Consider the following 13,523-nt stretch of genomic DNA (forward strand, 5'->3'; position numbering starts at 1 on the left):
AGAACTGAGGTCCATAACAGCTCAAGATGGAGTTGCCATGATGAACACACAATCAAAGATGTCCAGGCAGCCTTAGCTGGAGGAGAGCAGAGATTATAGCGTTGTCAGGCTGAGGGAATATACAGAGACGTGGTGAAGCAAGGTTGTGATATAATTTTAAAACAAGGCTTTTTTTTTACACACAGCCTCTGCAACACTGGGAACCAGTGGAAACTGAGGCCGGTTGAGTGAGTGGGATTCGTGGAAGCTAGGATTTCAGCAGCAAAGTTTTGGATCAACTCGAGGTGATGATGGAAGGCCAGCCAGGACAGCATGCAATAGTTGAGTCTGGCAGGTCCGAAATACATTAGCTGAAGGTTGAGCTGGAGATAGCAATGAAAAAGTTACAGATGCAGAGGTTTTTATGACTTTAACAGTAAATAAACCATAAAGTCGGTATTGAATAGCAAAAGTGGTCCTGAATCATGCCTCATTCTTTTCATTAAATACCAAAATTACAGCTTGCCGAGTTACTCAAGCACTGTGTTATTTTTGTCTATTTGAATAGACAAGCCATGATAGGACTTAAAGTGGGCAAACTGAATGAATGCAGATAGGTTAAAAAAGGTCAGCATTAACCTGATGGACCAAACGGCCTGTTTTTCTGCTGTACAACTAACGCCCCTGTCCCACTTAGGAAACCTGAACGGAAACCTCTGGAGACTTTGCGCCCCTCCCAAGGTTTCCGTGCGGTTCCCGGAGTTTTTTGTCAGTCTCCCTACCTGCTTCCACTACCTGCAACCTCCGGCAACCACCTGCAACCTCCGGGAACCGCACGGAAACCTTGGGTGGGGGCACAAAGTCTCCAGAGGTTTCCGTTCAGGTTTCCTAAGTGGGACAGGGGCATTATTAGTGTCTCCACATGTCTGGAACTGTAAAAACTTGCAGTTCTGGATCAGTTCCCCTGGATAATATTTATTTTATTCACAATTGAGCGAAACATACCAGATCATTGTTTGAACACATTAAATAATTTGCTCTTTCTGCAAACTGCAACTTTGTAATTTGTAATTCCTGCCTCTTATGTTGGCAGTGGCAATGATCCATGCCTAACGTTTAACATTATTCCTCATAAAAAATGTGTGTTATGTAGCCATACAAATAAACCACCAGTGTTGCAGTGCCAGCTGTGGATATGCATCACGTTGCGACTGCTTTTACAAGGAATTTCTTCATCATTTTCTCTTTACAACATCAAGGTTCAATTTGTGTGGTGTCCCATGAAGAAACATTTGGGGTTTTCAGAGATTCCCTGATAATCCACTTCTGGTTGCATTCATAACACCTCTCATGCTGGACTTCACATGGAATAAGGGTAGTAGGCCCACCTCGGTCATGAGGGACCATGGGTGATGCATCCTGGTCGGATGCAAGCCTGGGCGATCGATGTCATATGGAGGACAGGCAGTTGCCCATGCAGCACGTCCCCCCTCTCCACGTCACTGATCGATCCAAAGGAACAGCAGGGCCGTTACAGTTTGGCACCAGCGCCGTCGCAGGAGCTGCCAGAGCGAGGTTGTAGACTTGAGGTTTACACCTGGAGCCTTTTCCATGACTGGATACGGCCACAAGGCAGTGGAGGTTTTAAATCAGAGTTTTCCCTCTCCTAGATGGACTGCCTTCCCAGGCTGACGAGCCCCATCTGCCCGAGACTGGTGGGGGCGGGAGCGTCTACCTTCCCGTGCAGGTCTATAGCACCTGCCCACTGCCCACGGAATAAAGGTAGTGGGAAGAAAAAGACCAGCAGTACAAACCAATAATTTTTCCTTCTTTCCAAAGAGTTTGCTAAATTCCTTTCTAAACTAAATATTCCTGAGATGGGAACCTCAGTGGAGAACAGCAACTCAACTTACATGCCAGAACCTTGTCTGACCTCCAAGTATTCCCAAACTGTTCGAAACTACTGTGGCTAGTTAAAACACCCACATTTGAGTTAGCCTGCCTATAATTAAGTTCCCACCAACTTCAAGAATTTCTCTGACTTCAAGGACACTGAAAACTCTCCAGAGAAAGGCAATTCCTTTTATTTCAACTGGAGGCACACTCGTGGGTTTACAAAATAAAATCCAAGGGGTTTTGTGGTTCAATGTGGTTCCAGCACCTCATGCTCCAGGACAGGAACTTGTTCTTACATTGCCCTGGATTGGCAACAGCAGATCTTGTGGGAAAGAAATTGTGCTCATGAAATAAATGAAAGGTAATGACAGGATTGAAAACTCTTCTCCTTTCCATGTGAAGCATCTTGGGGGAAATTGGGCTTCGTGCCTGGGATGATTCAATGAGATTATTTTTCAATGCCAGAAATAATGTCAATTATTGAGGTCTGTATTCATTTGAGACTAGTGTAATATTTCGCAATGTACCTCAACATTTATTAGGTTATGGTGAATGTAAGTATCTTTGGCAGGCAATATTCCTAGTCATACAGCGTGGAAACAGGCCCTTCAGTCCAACCTGTCCACATCAGCCAACATATCCTAGCTACACTAGTCTCACCTGCCTGTGTTTGGTCCATATCCCTCCAAACCTGTCCTATCCATGTACCTGTCTAACTGTTTCTTAAACGTTGGAATAGTCCCTGCCTCAACTACCTCCTCTGGCAGCTTGTTAAAGAAGGAACTGCAGATGCTGGAAAATCGAAGATACACAAAAATGCTGGAGAATCTCAGCGGGTGCAGCAGCATCTATGGAGCAAAGGAGATAGGCAACGTTTCGAGGCGAAACCCTTCTTCAGACTGATAGGGAAGTAGGGGGAGGCGGAGAGAAGAAAGGAAAAAGGAGGAGGAGGAGCCCGAGGGCTGAGGTAGACGTGGGAAGCAGAGGAGACAGTAAGGGTTAACTGAATTGTGAGAATTCAATGTTCATGCCGCCTGGATGCAGACTACCCAAGCGGAATATGAGGTGCTGTTCCTCCAATTTACGGTGTTGCTCTCTCTGGCCATGGAGGAGACCCAGGACAGAGAGGTCGGATACGGAATGGGAGGGGGAGTTGCAGTGCTGAGCCACCGGGAGGTCAGGTTGGTTATTGTGGACCGAGCGGAGGTGTTCGGCGAAACGATCGCCAAGCCTGCGCTTGGTCTCACCGATATAGATCAGCTGACATCTAGGGCAGCGGATGCAATAGATGAGGTTGGAGGAGGTGCAGTTGAACCTCTGTCGCACCTGGAACGACTGCTTGGGTCCTTGAATGGGGTCTCCTCTGGCAGCTTGTTCCATACACCCACCACCATTTGTGTGAAAAAGTTACCCATCAGATTCCTATTAAATCTTTTCCCCTTCACCTTAAACCTACATCCTCTGGTCCTCTATTCACCTATGTTGGGCAAGAGACTGTGCATCTACCCGATCTATTCCTCTCATAATTTTTATAAACCTCTAGAAGATCACCACCCACCCTCCTGCGCTCCAAGGAGTCCCAGCCTACTGAACCTCCCCCTATAGCTCACACCCTCTAGCCCTGGCAACATCCTCGTAAATCTTCTCTGTACTCTTTCCAGCTTGACAAGATTCAAGATTCAATTTAATTGTCACATGTACCAACTAAAGCACAGTTACCATACATGTACCAACTAAATTTGAGTTACCATACTAAGTAAAAAGCAAAAATACACACAGCACATAAAGTTTAACATAAACATCCACCACAGTGGAATCCACATTCCTCACTGTGATGGAAGGCAGTAAAGTTCACTCATCTTCCTCCTTTGTTCACCCGTGGTCGGGGCCTTTGAACGGGGCTGTTGCTGACAGTCCGCTGTTCAAGCTCTCTCGTCGGGATAATTGAAACTCCGGCGTCGGGATGGATTGGAACACTCTGCGGCGTGGAGTTCCCGAGTCGGCCTCTTCTTACCGGAGACCGCTGCTTCATGGTGTTAAAGTCCACAGGCCTCGCGGTCGGAGCTCCAACACCAACCATCCTCGGCAAAGGATCCCAGGCACTGCAATGGTAAGTCCGCACCGCGGCTTGAAGCTCCGGGCTGGTCTCCAGGAAAGGCCGCACCACTCCACGTTGTAGGCCGCAAAGGGGTGGCAGAGATGTGACACGGAGAAAAATCGCATCTCCGTTGAGGTATGTGACTGGAAAAGGTTTGCCCCGATTCCCCCCCACATAAAACATACCAAGAGACATTAAAACAAACGTTCAAGACATACTCAAAATAAAAAAACAGAGAAGGGACAAGACAGACTGCTGACGAGGCGGCTATTACAGGTGGTCTTTCCTATAATATGGTGCCCAGAATTGAACACAATACTCTAAATGCGGCTTCACCAACGTCTTATACAATTGCAACGTGACCTCCCAACTTCTATACTCCCTAATGTAGCTTAGAATCATTGACATCAAGACTAATGTCGAAAAGTTTAACAAACTGCATGTCCCAGGTAAAGAATGAATGGAGTTATTTTGTGTGAATATCATGTTATACATTTTAAGAAGCTACGAACAAGCAAGGTTGCAATTGAGCAGGCACAGGAAAAGAAAGCTTTCATTCAGTTGTGGACGCAACTATTACCTTGTCTCTCTTGGTTCCTCTTTCTCAATAGAGCTGTTATCATTTTCAAAAACAAATAGGTGTAATTCAAACTAAATCTGTGCATCAGAAATGCAAAAGGGGGGTGGGGAAGGGGAGTAAGATTCTGTCATCAGATATATTTCTTAGTCTCTGACAACTGACTTAATTCTGAGCTATAAACAGAATTAATTTACAAGTGCCAGTGAATACAAATTAACTGATAACAGCCATATCCCACATCTGGCATAAAGTACACCATTCGTTCCATGTGCTAAGGGCAACTTTAACTGTTCTGCACCTGCAGGAAGCCAGTCCAAGCTGCGGCTTTACCATAACAGCTGCAAAGAGTGGAAACAGACAGATTCTTGTGAAACATCAAATTAGCCAAGATTCTCATCAGGAAATCATGGGACAAAATGCTTTCTTCATTGAACGATCATGCCATTAACATGTTCACTGCCAAGTTTTATTTTTCACGATTGGACATTACCCGAGTATACTCGGAGATGGCACTGAACAGGTTAACAAGGATAGTGCTGGAAATCTAACGTCACTCTTTGATGCTTATGGTATAATTATCACATACTTCATTTTATCAAGTGATGGTCTCTGAGGCAAGACAATGAAACATAGCACTCAGGGAGATGATGAAACAGCTATTTGTAGCTGCTTAAAGGGGCTGTCCCACTTGGACGACCTAATTGGCGAGTTTAGAAGAGTTTGAAAAAATGACATGTTGAAGACCTCCTTCAACCTCCTTCGACTATGTTGAAGACTAGCTTCGACTAGCTACGACTAACTTCAGGAAAATTGGACACCGAATTGGAGAGTGAAGACGACCTCCTTCGATCTCCTTCAACCTCCCTTCGACTGTTGAAGACTATCTTCGACTACCTTCGACTATCCTCGATTACCTACGACTAACATGCCGACCTACTACGACTAAACCTACGAGTAAAAAAATTATCGATTTTTTCCATGGCGACCTTTTTTTACCCGCGGGCATTTTTTAACATATTGAACAAAACGCCGCGACTTAGCTGAGGCCTTGAATACGCGGAGACCACTCTTGAGCATGAAGGAGAGTTACAAAGACCTCCTACGACATCGTGTCGACCATGCTGCGAGTATGAGTCGAGGGCAAACTCGCCAGAACTCGCGGATTAGGTCGCCCGTGGGACAGGCCATTTTGAGTACCGAGAACTTCACACTGTGGCAATTATGCTGAAGTGGAGATGGTTCATAGGTGTAAATATCACCATCAATTGATGCTTTGGCCACTAATTCCTCTACTTCATCAGAAAACTCAGCATTTTCAAGTCACCAAAGACTCTTGCCAATTTCTACAAATGCACCACAGAAAGCATCCTATCGAGATGCATCACAGCTTGGTATAGCAACTGCCCTAACCAAGAACGCAAGTGTTGTGAACCAGTCCAATCCACCATCCAAACCAGCCTCCCCAGCCCCATCCCACCACACCTCAACCGACTCCATCTACACTTCACTCAGTCGGAAGCAGCCAACATAACCAAGGGGCATTCACACTCCCCTCTTCCATCAGGCAGAAGATGCAAAAACCTTGAATGCGCATACCTTCAGAATCAAATGCAGTTTCTTCCCCACTTTTATCAGACTCTTGAATGGAGTCAAGTAAGCATGCAGGTACAGCAGGCAGTGAAGAAAGCAAATGGCAAGTTGGCCTTCATAACAAGAGGAGTTGAGTATTGGAGCAAAGAGGTCCTTCTGCAGTTGTACAGAACCCTAGTGAGATCACACCTGGAGTATTGTGTGCAGTTTTGGTCCCCTAATTTGAGGAAGGACATTCTTGCTATTGAGGGAGTGCAGCGTAGGTTCACAAGGTTAATTCCCGGGATGGCGGCACTGTCATATGTTGATAGAATGGAGTGGCTGAGCTTGTATACTCTGGAATTTTGAAGGATGAGGGGGGGATATTATTGAAACATAAGATTATTAAGGGTTTGGACACGCTAGATGCAGGAAACATGTTCCCGATGTTGGGGGAGTCCAGAACCAGGGGCCACAGTTTATGAATAAGGGGTAAGCCATTTAGAACGGAGATGAGGAAATACTTTTTCACACAGAGAGTTGTGAGTCTGTGGAATTCTCTTCCTCAGAAGGCAGAAGAGGCCAGTTCTCTGGATACTTTCAAGAGAGAGTTAGATGGAGCTCTTAAAGATAGTGGAGTCGGGGGATATGGGGAGAAGGCAAGAAAGGGGTACTGATTGTGGATGATCAGCCATGATCATATTGAATGGCGGTGCTGGCTCAAAGGGCCAAATGGCCTACTCCTGCACCTATTGTCTATTGACCTCTCATAGGCTAAGGATAAATTCCCGATCTCCGAATCAACCTCGTTAGGGCACTTGCACTTTGTTTTTCTATAACATTTGCATTGTCTCTGGCTGTCTATACAGTTATTTGCCTGCAAACAACCTACTCCAATCAACTTAAGCACATTCCTGTCTAATACCATTGAAGTTAGCTTTGCCCCAACTCAGAATTTTAACTTGTGGGCCCACCCAGTCTTTATCCATAACGATTTTAAAGCTAATACAACAGCGATCGCTGGTCTCAATAGGCTCACCAACAGACATTTGTCACTTGCCCTTCCCTATTTCCTACGAGTAGATCAAGCTTTGCTCTCTCCCATGTAGGTCCCCCTGCCTATTGCCCGAGGAAACTTTCCTGAACACATATAAATTCCACCCCATCTAAGCCCTTGGCACAATGACAGTCCCAGTCTATATTAGGAAAGTGATAAACCTCTACAATGACAACCCTATTTGTCTTGCAACTGCCTGAAAATTTGTGCTTCTAATTACAGGTGGCACTATAGAGCTGCTGATACACTGTGCCAGATAACTGAGTTCAATCCTGACTACAGGTTTGCAGTTTGCAGTTTGTACAATCTCCCTGTAACCACGTGGATTTTGTCCGGATGCTCCGGTTCCTCCTACATTCCAAAGATGCACACGTTTGTAGGTTAATCGACTTCAGTAACTTGCCCCTAGTGTGTAGGATGCAAACTAGTGTATGGATGGTTGATGGCTGGCATGGGCTCGATAGACTGAAGGCCTGTTTCCACACTATTTCTCCAAAGCTAAAAATGTCCATGGACTATTTAGAGTCCTATGGTACATTCCCAGGTGATCATCTCCTTTTTATTTCTCAGCTTCACACATATAGACTCACTGGGTGACCCATCAGTAATGTCATCTCAGAATACTTCTGTGGTGTTCGCCTTTAGCCCCTGTCCCACTGTACGAGGTAATTCACGGGTTCTCCCGCGTTTTCCCCCGATTCGAACTCGGAGAATGTCCGTAGCGGGTCCGTAGGAGTTTGTGGATGTCTCGTAGCGGTTCGTACGAGTAAAAAGTAACCATTTTTTTCATCACGAGTATTTTCTTTACTCGTGGACATTTTTTACCGGGGTTGAGAAAACGTCCCGAGTTTACCGGATTTCCCGAGTACCTACCGTTAACATTACAAGCCGCTACGGGACATCCACGAACTCCTACGGACCCGCTACGGACATTCTCCGAGTTCGAATCAGAGGAAAATGCGGGACAACTCTTGAATTACCTCGTACAGTGGGACAGGGGCTATAATCAATAAAGCAACACTACCTCCTCTTTTACCCCCCCACCTCCCTCTCCCCTCCCGTACCTGTACACTGGAACAATAAGCAGCCAGCCCTTTCCCTCTCTTAGCCAGGTTTCCATGACGACTACGTCATCCCGACATCCCTACCTAAACCACGTCCCGAGTTCACCCTCCTTACTTCTCAGGCCCTCTTGCATTAAAATACATGCAATTAAACCCAGCAATTAAACCTTGTTCCCTGCCTTGCTCCTGCTTATCCTGTCTACTGAATTTTCCTTCGTTACCTTCCATACCAACTTCCAGCCTCCCATAGAGTCATAGCGTCACAGTGTGGAAGCAGGCCCTTCGGCCCAACTTGCCTACACCAGCCAACTTGTCCCATCTACACAAGTCCTACCTGCCCGCGTTTGGTCCACATCCCTCCTATAGACAATAGACAATATACAATAGGTGCAGGAGTAGGCCATTCGGCCCTTCGAGCCAGTACCGCCATTCAATGTGATCATGGCTGATCATCCATAATCAGTAACTCGTTCCTGCCTTCTCACCATATCCCCTGACTCTGCTATCTTTAAGAAGCTCTATCTAACTCTCTCTTGAAAGCATCCAGGGAATTGGCCTCCACTGCCTTCTGAGGCAGAGAATTCCACAGATTCACAACTCTCTGTGTGAAAAAGTTTTTCCTCATCTCCGTTCTAAATGGCTTACCCATTATACTTAATCGGTGGCCCCTGGTTCTGGACTCCCCCAACATCGGGAACGTTTTTCCTGCCACTAGTGTGTCCAATCCCTTAATAATCTTATATGTTTCAATGATCCCCTCTCAGCCTTCTAAATTCCAGAGTATACAAGCCCAGTCGCTCCATTCTATCAACATATGACAATCCCGCCATCCCAGGAATTAACCTCGTGAACGTTCGCTGCACTCCCTCAATAGCAAGAATGTCCTTCCTCAAACTTGCAGACCAAAACTGCACACAATACTCCAGGTGTGGGTCTCACTAGGGCCCTGTACAATTGCAGAAGGACCTCTTTGCTCCTATACTCAATTCCTCGTGTTATGAAGGCCAACATGCCATTAGCTTTCTTCACTGCTCGCTGTACCAGCATGTTTACTTTCAGTGACTGATGTACAAGGACCCCTAGATCTCTTTATACTCCCCCTTTTCCCAACTTGACAGCATTCAGATAATAATCTGCCTTCCTGTTTTTGCCACCAAAGTGGATAACCTCACATTTATCCACATTAAACTGCATCCACATTAAACTGCAAACCTGTCCAATCCATGTGACCCACCTGACTCAGCCCTGCATTACATACCACCCCCTTGCCAATCTAGTTTAAACCCACCAGGGTAGCACGAGCAAACCTGCCTAGTTTCAAATAAGGATAAAAAGAGCAAACTTTCAAATGAATTCACATTTCTGGAATGTCGATAAATGGGAGCCAGCCAGGAAAACATCGGAACTGTCAAGTCCAGAGGTAATAAGTATTCGGACTGAGGCCAGTCAAAATAATGTAATCAGAAACAGAACTGTAGTGACAAAATAGAACTAATTGTTTTTGTCAGAGTTGCCATCACTCAGCTCATTTGAACCAATCTTACATGAATCAATCCAAAACTATGGAAAAAGCACATACAATTTTTGCCACCATTCTTCATTCATCCATTGTATGAAAAAAAACAATTGTTGCCCTGTAATTTGCAACATTTCATTGTGATACATTTTGTCTGCATAATTGAAGTATAATTCCTTGGTTCAAAGTCTGTCATGCATGCAGAAATACAAATTGGTGTAGAATGCGATTTATGGGGCGTGTTAGATTTCTGACAATGACCCGGTAAGATTTCTGAACCCTCGTTATAACAGACCATAGGGGGGGAGAATGGTCTGCGTTATTGCCGACTGTCTGTTACAACCAAATACGTTCTTATTGTCGTTTGTAGTTGAAACAGAGAACTGCAGATGATAATTAATATACGAAAGGACACAAAGTGCTGGAGGAACTCAGCTGGTCAGGCACCATCGCTGGAGAACATGGATAGGTGATATTGGGACCCTTCTTCAGACTGATTCAGTCGGCCAAGTTAGAGTGATACAGTGTGGAAACAGGCCCTTCAGCCCAACTTGCTTGAGTTACTCCAGAACTTTGTGTTGGTTCACCTTAAATCTAGGCGCCGATGCTGCGGGTCTGCACCAGCGAGCCCTTCTTCACCATTCACGCAGCTGTTGTTGTAGCCACTGGTGACAGCACTGCCTGGGACAGGAAGCACTCGTTCACCATGGGGCTCCCTCCCCTCTCACCTGCTGCCACTTCCAAGGTGGAGAATGTCAGCCACTCCGGAGGAGGCGGTGATGGGATTGGGTGGGGGGGGGGGGGGGGACAGAGGCCGAGTGGACAGAGGAGGCAGCAGTGACAGTCAAGCGGATAGCAGGCAAAGCCACTGCTGACAGCAAGAAGCGGCAGCTGGTAAGAGGCGAGGGAGCTCCATGGAGACAGATTCCTGTTGGTGGGTGCGGCCTGTAGACAGTGTTGTCACCAGAAGCTACAACGCGAGCCGCCACAACCGCCAGGTCTACTGGACCATGCGATGGGTTCAGAGGGGCTCCCCGATGCACCGTGCAAGTCGGGAGTGGTGTCGAAAGCCGGGAGTGTAAGCGGCCAGAGAGAAAGGCAGGAGCCAGGGTGGTATCGACAGGTCCGTCCGCCATACGGGGTCCACTAAAACAAGGGCTTACTGTACTTCAAATACTCCACAAGCTAACACGTTCAGAAGTTTAAGAATAAGGGGTAGGACATTTAGCACTGAGATGAGGAAAAACCTTTTCACCCAGAGAGTTGTGAATCTGTGGAATTCTCTGCCACAGAAGGCAGTGGAGGCCAATTCACTGGATGTTTTCAGTTAGATTTTGAGAGATTTAGCTTTTAGTGCTAAAGGAATCAAGAGATATGGGGAAAAAGCAGGAATGGGGTACTGATTTTGCGAGTACCTACGAGTACCTACGACTAGCATCACGGCCTGCTACGACCTACCTACGACCTTGTGACGACCATGTTGCGAGTATGAGTCAAGTGCAAACTCGGCAGAGGTCGTGAATTAGGTCGTGAAAGTGGGACAGGCCCTTTAGAATTACTTCAATCGCTCCAATTTCTGCAGAATCAGTTAACTGGAGATGATTTAACTATATAAAAACAAAGACTGGATGAATCAGAGTGGTTCTATTAAAATAGCTCTTGACAAGTCTGGTAAGCGTTGTCTGGTAAACGTGTGATTATTTGCTTATTCCTGTTTTCTACAATTAATGGATGAGCAGATTTCTCAACTTACCAGTGGCACTCCGGTCTTGGGACATTGGCTGCCTCTGTCTGACTTGGCCCTCTGCCGTCACCATCAGAAAATGCAATTCCCCTGGCTCTGGAACACATGTCTTACATCAGTGAATTATCCCAACTTCTGGAAGTTAAGTCAGACTTAACAGCCACATTATTTAAATTAAAATGCAAATAAAGCTGATAGATCTGTGGAATTCTAAATCATATCTGGCTGGCTGTTCTAATTCACATAACATAGATGCCAGTGACATACTTACTAATGTCCTCCACAACACAAGAATCGGTATCTTTCCCCACTTTGATGAAGTTGATGTTTTCCAGCGTTTTGCCATAACCAATTTTGTAATAATTCACACGTCCCTTGGATACATCCTGTGGTAGCTCCCAGAGGATTTTCAGTCCCTTTTCATGAGGCAGAACCTTTACATTCTTCAACCTCAAGGTGGAACCAACTGTTGAGATAAGAACAAAAATATCTGTTAGTTTTCAAGCACAAAATCGTGTGGAAACCTGCCAAAATATTTTGATTGGTTGCAAATCTGTATCAGAAATAAATGATTCCTGATTTGTGTTTTTAAGAAATGCTGGAAAAATCGAAGGTAGACAAAAATGCTGGAGAAACTCAGCGGGTGAGGCAGCATCAATGGAGAGAAGGAATAGGTGACGTTTCGGGTCGAGACCCTTCTTCAGACTGATGTGGGGATGGGGGGGGGGGGGGAGAAGAAAGGATGAGGCGGAGACAGTGGGCTGTGTGAGCGTAGAGTCGGAGGGAAGCTGGAATCACAGGGGGGGGGGGCAGTGAGAGTGGAGGCTGTTAAACTGTCTTCGGAGAGAGGAGGAGAAGGCATACCTTGAGGAGATTTTGCATTTAAGAAAGAACTGCAGATGCTGGAAAAATCGAAGGTAGACAAAAACACTCCACTGCGAAATCTCCTCAAGGTATGCCTACATTGAAGAAGAAGTTCTCCTCCTCTCTGGTCATAAGGAATAGGAATAGAAACGTCACCTATCCCTTTGCTCCATAGATGCTGCCTCACCCGCTGAGTTTCTCCAGCATTTTTGTCTACCCCCAATTTGTATTTGGTCAGCAGCTAAAGAGCCCACCTTTGAGAAAGTTTGCATCAAAATAATCTCATGCAACTTGTATTACCATGCAGAATTCCTGGCAATTACGATATCCAGGACTTTATCCTTGATTAATACGGGCGGCAGAGGTTATGGGGAGAAGGCAGGAGAATGGGGTGAGGAGGGAGAGATAGATCAGCCATGATTGAATGGCAGAGTAGATTTGATGGGCCGAATGGCCTAATTCTACTCCTATTCCTTATGATCTTCATGCCATTGTACAATTTGCTGGCCCAAGTCAATGGCAAACTGGCATCCAAGCGGGCGGTGGAGGAGCTGGCGGGTGAAGCATGAGAGATAGCAACAAATACAAAGCATTCTGGAAGATACAGGTGTCCATTTCCAAATCAAAGATGTACTTCCTCATAAGTTTAAGTTTCAACCTTAATATACGTAATTAACTTCATCAGGCAGGATTAAGGTAACCCAGATGATTTGATTCCACAATGTTTAGTTAAAAATCCAACGACAGATTGTAATAATGCCCAAACCAACTCTGGGTGTAGTGAAGGCCTGAATAATGCCACCTAAACTTGGTACAATTAAAAGGTAAAGCCCCTGTCCCACTTAGGAGACCTATACAGCAACCTCTGGTGACCTTGCCCGCCACCCAAGGTTTCCACGAGGTCACCGGAGGTTTTGGTCACTCTCCCTAATGGTCGAAAGCTATTTTTTCATCATGATTAAAACCGGCCTCGACTAAAAATAGGTTGCCGTTTTAAAAATCGATAATTTTTTTAGTCGCCGGTCTAGTTGAAGCCGGTTTTCTTCATAGTCAAGGAAGGTTTTCAACATATGTGTGGGAGGTGGTAGGAGGTTGCATGTCACCTCGACCTTGTTTTTTTTTTTGGGTGGCGGGCAAGGTCACCAGAGGTTGCTGT

General features: G+C 45.7%; 1 protein-coding gene across 3 annotated transcripts in view; it reads right to left on the reverse strand.

Moving 5' to 3' along the window:
* fndc1 (fibronectin type III domain containing 1) overlaps positions 1 to 13,523 on the reverse strand; it is a 215,133-nt gene that overhangs the window by 171,244 nt on the left and 30,366 nt on the right. For all 3 annotated transcript variants that reach the window (XM_033025078.1, XM_033025077.1, XM_033025076.1), the window contains exons 2-3: positions 11,775 to 11,969; positions 11,513 to 11,599 (exon numbers count right to left, since the gene is read on the reverse strand). In XM_033025078.1, the coding sequence (XP_032880969.1) occupies positions 11,513 to 11,599; positions 11,775 to 11,969 (282 nt within the window). The remainder of the gene's footprint in view (positions 1 to 11,512; positions 11,600 to 11,774; positions 11,970 to 13,523) is intronic.

This window comes from Amblyraja radiata, chromosome 8, assembly GCF_010909765.2.
Source record: "Amblyraja radiata isolate CabotCenter1 chromosome 8, sAmbRad1.1.pri, whole genome shotgun sequence".
Taxonomy (NCBI): domain Eukaryota; kingdom Metazoa; phylum Chordata; class Chondrichthyes; order Rajiformes; family Rajidae; genus Amblyraja; species Amblyraja radiata.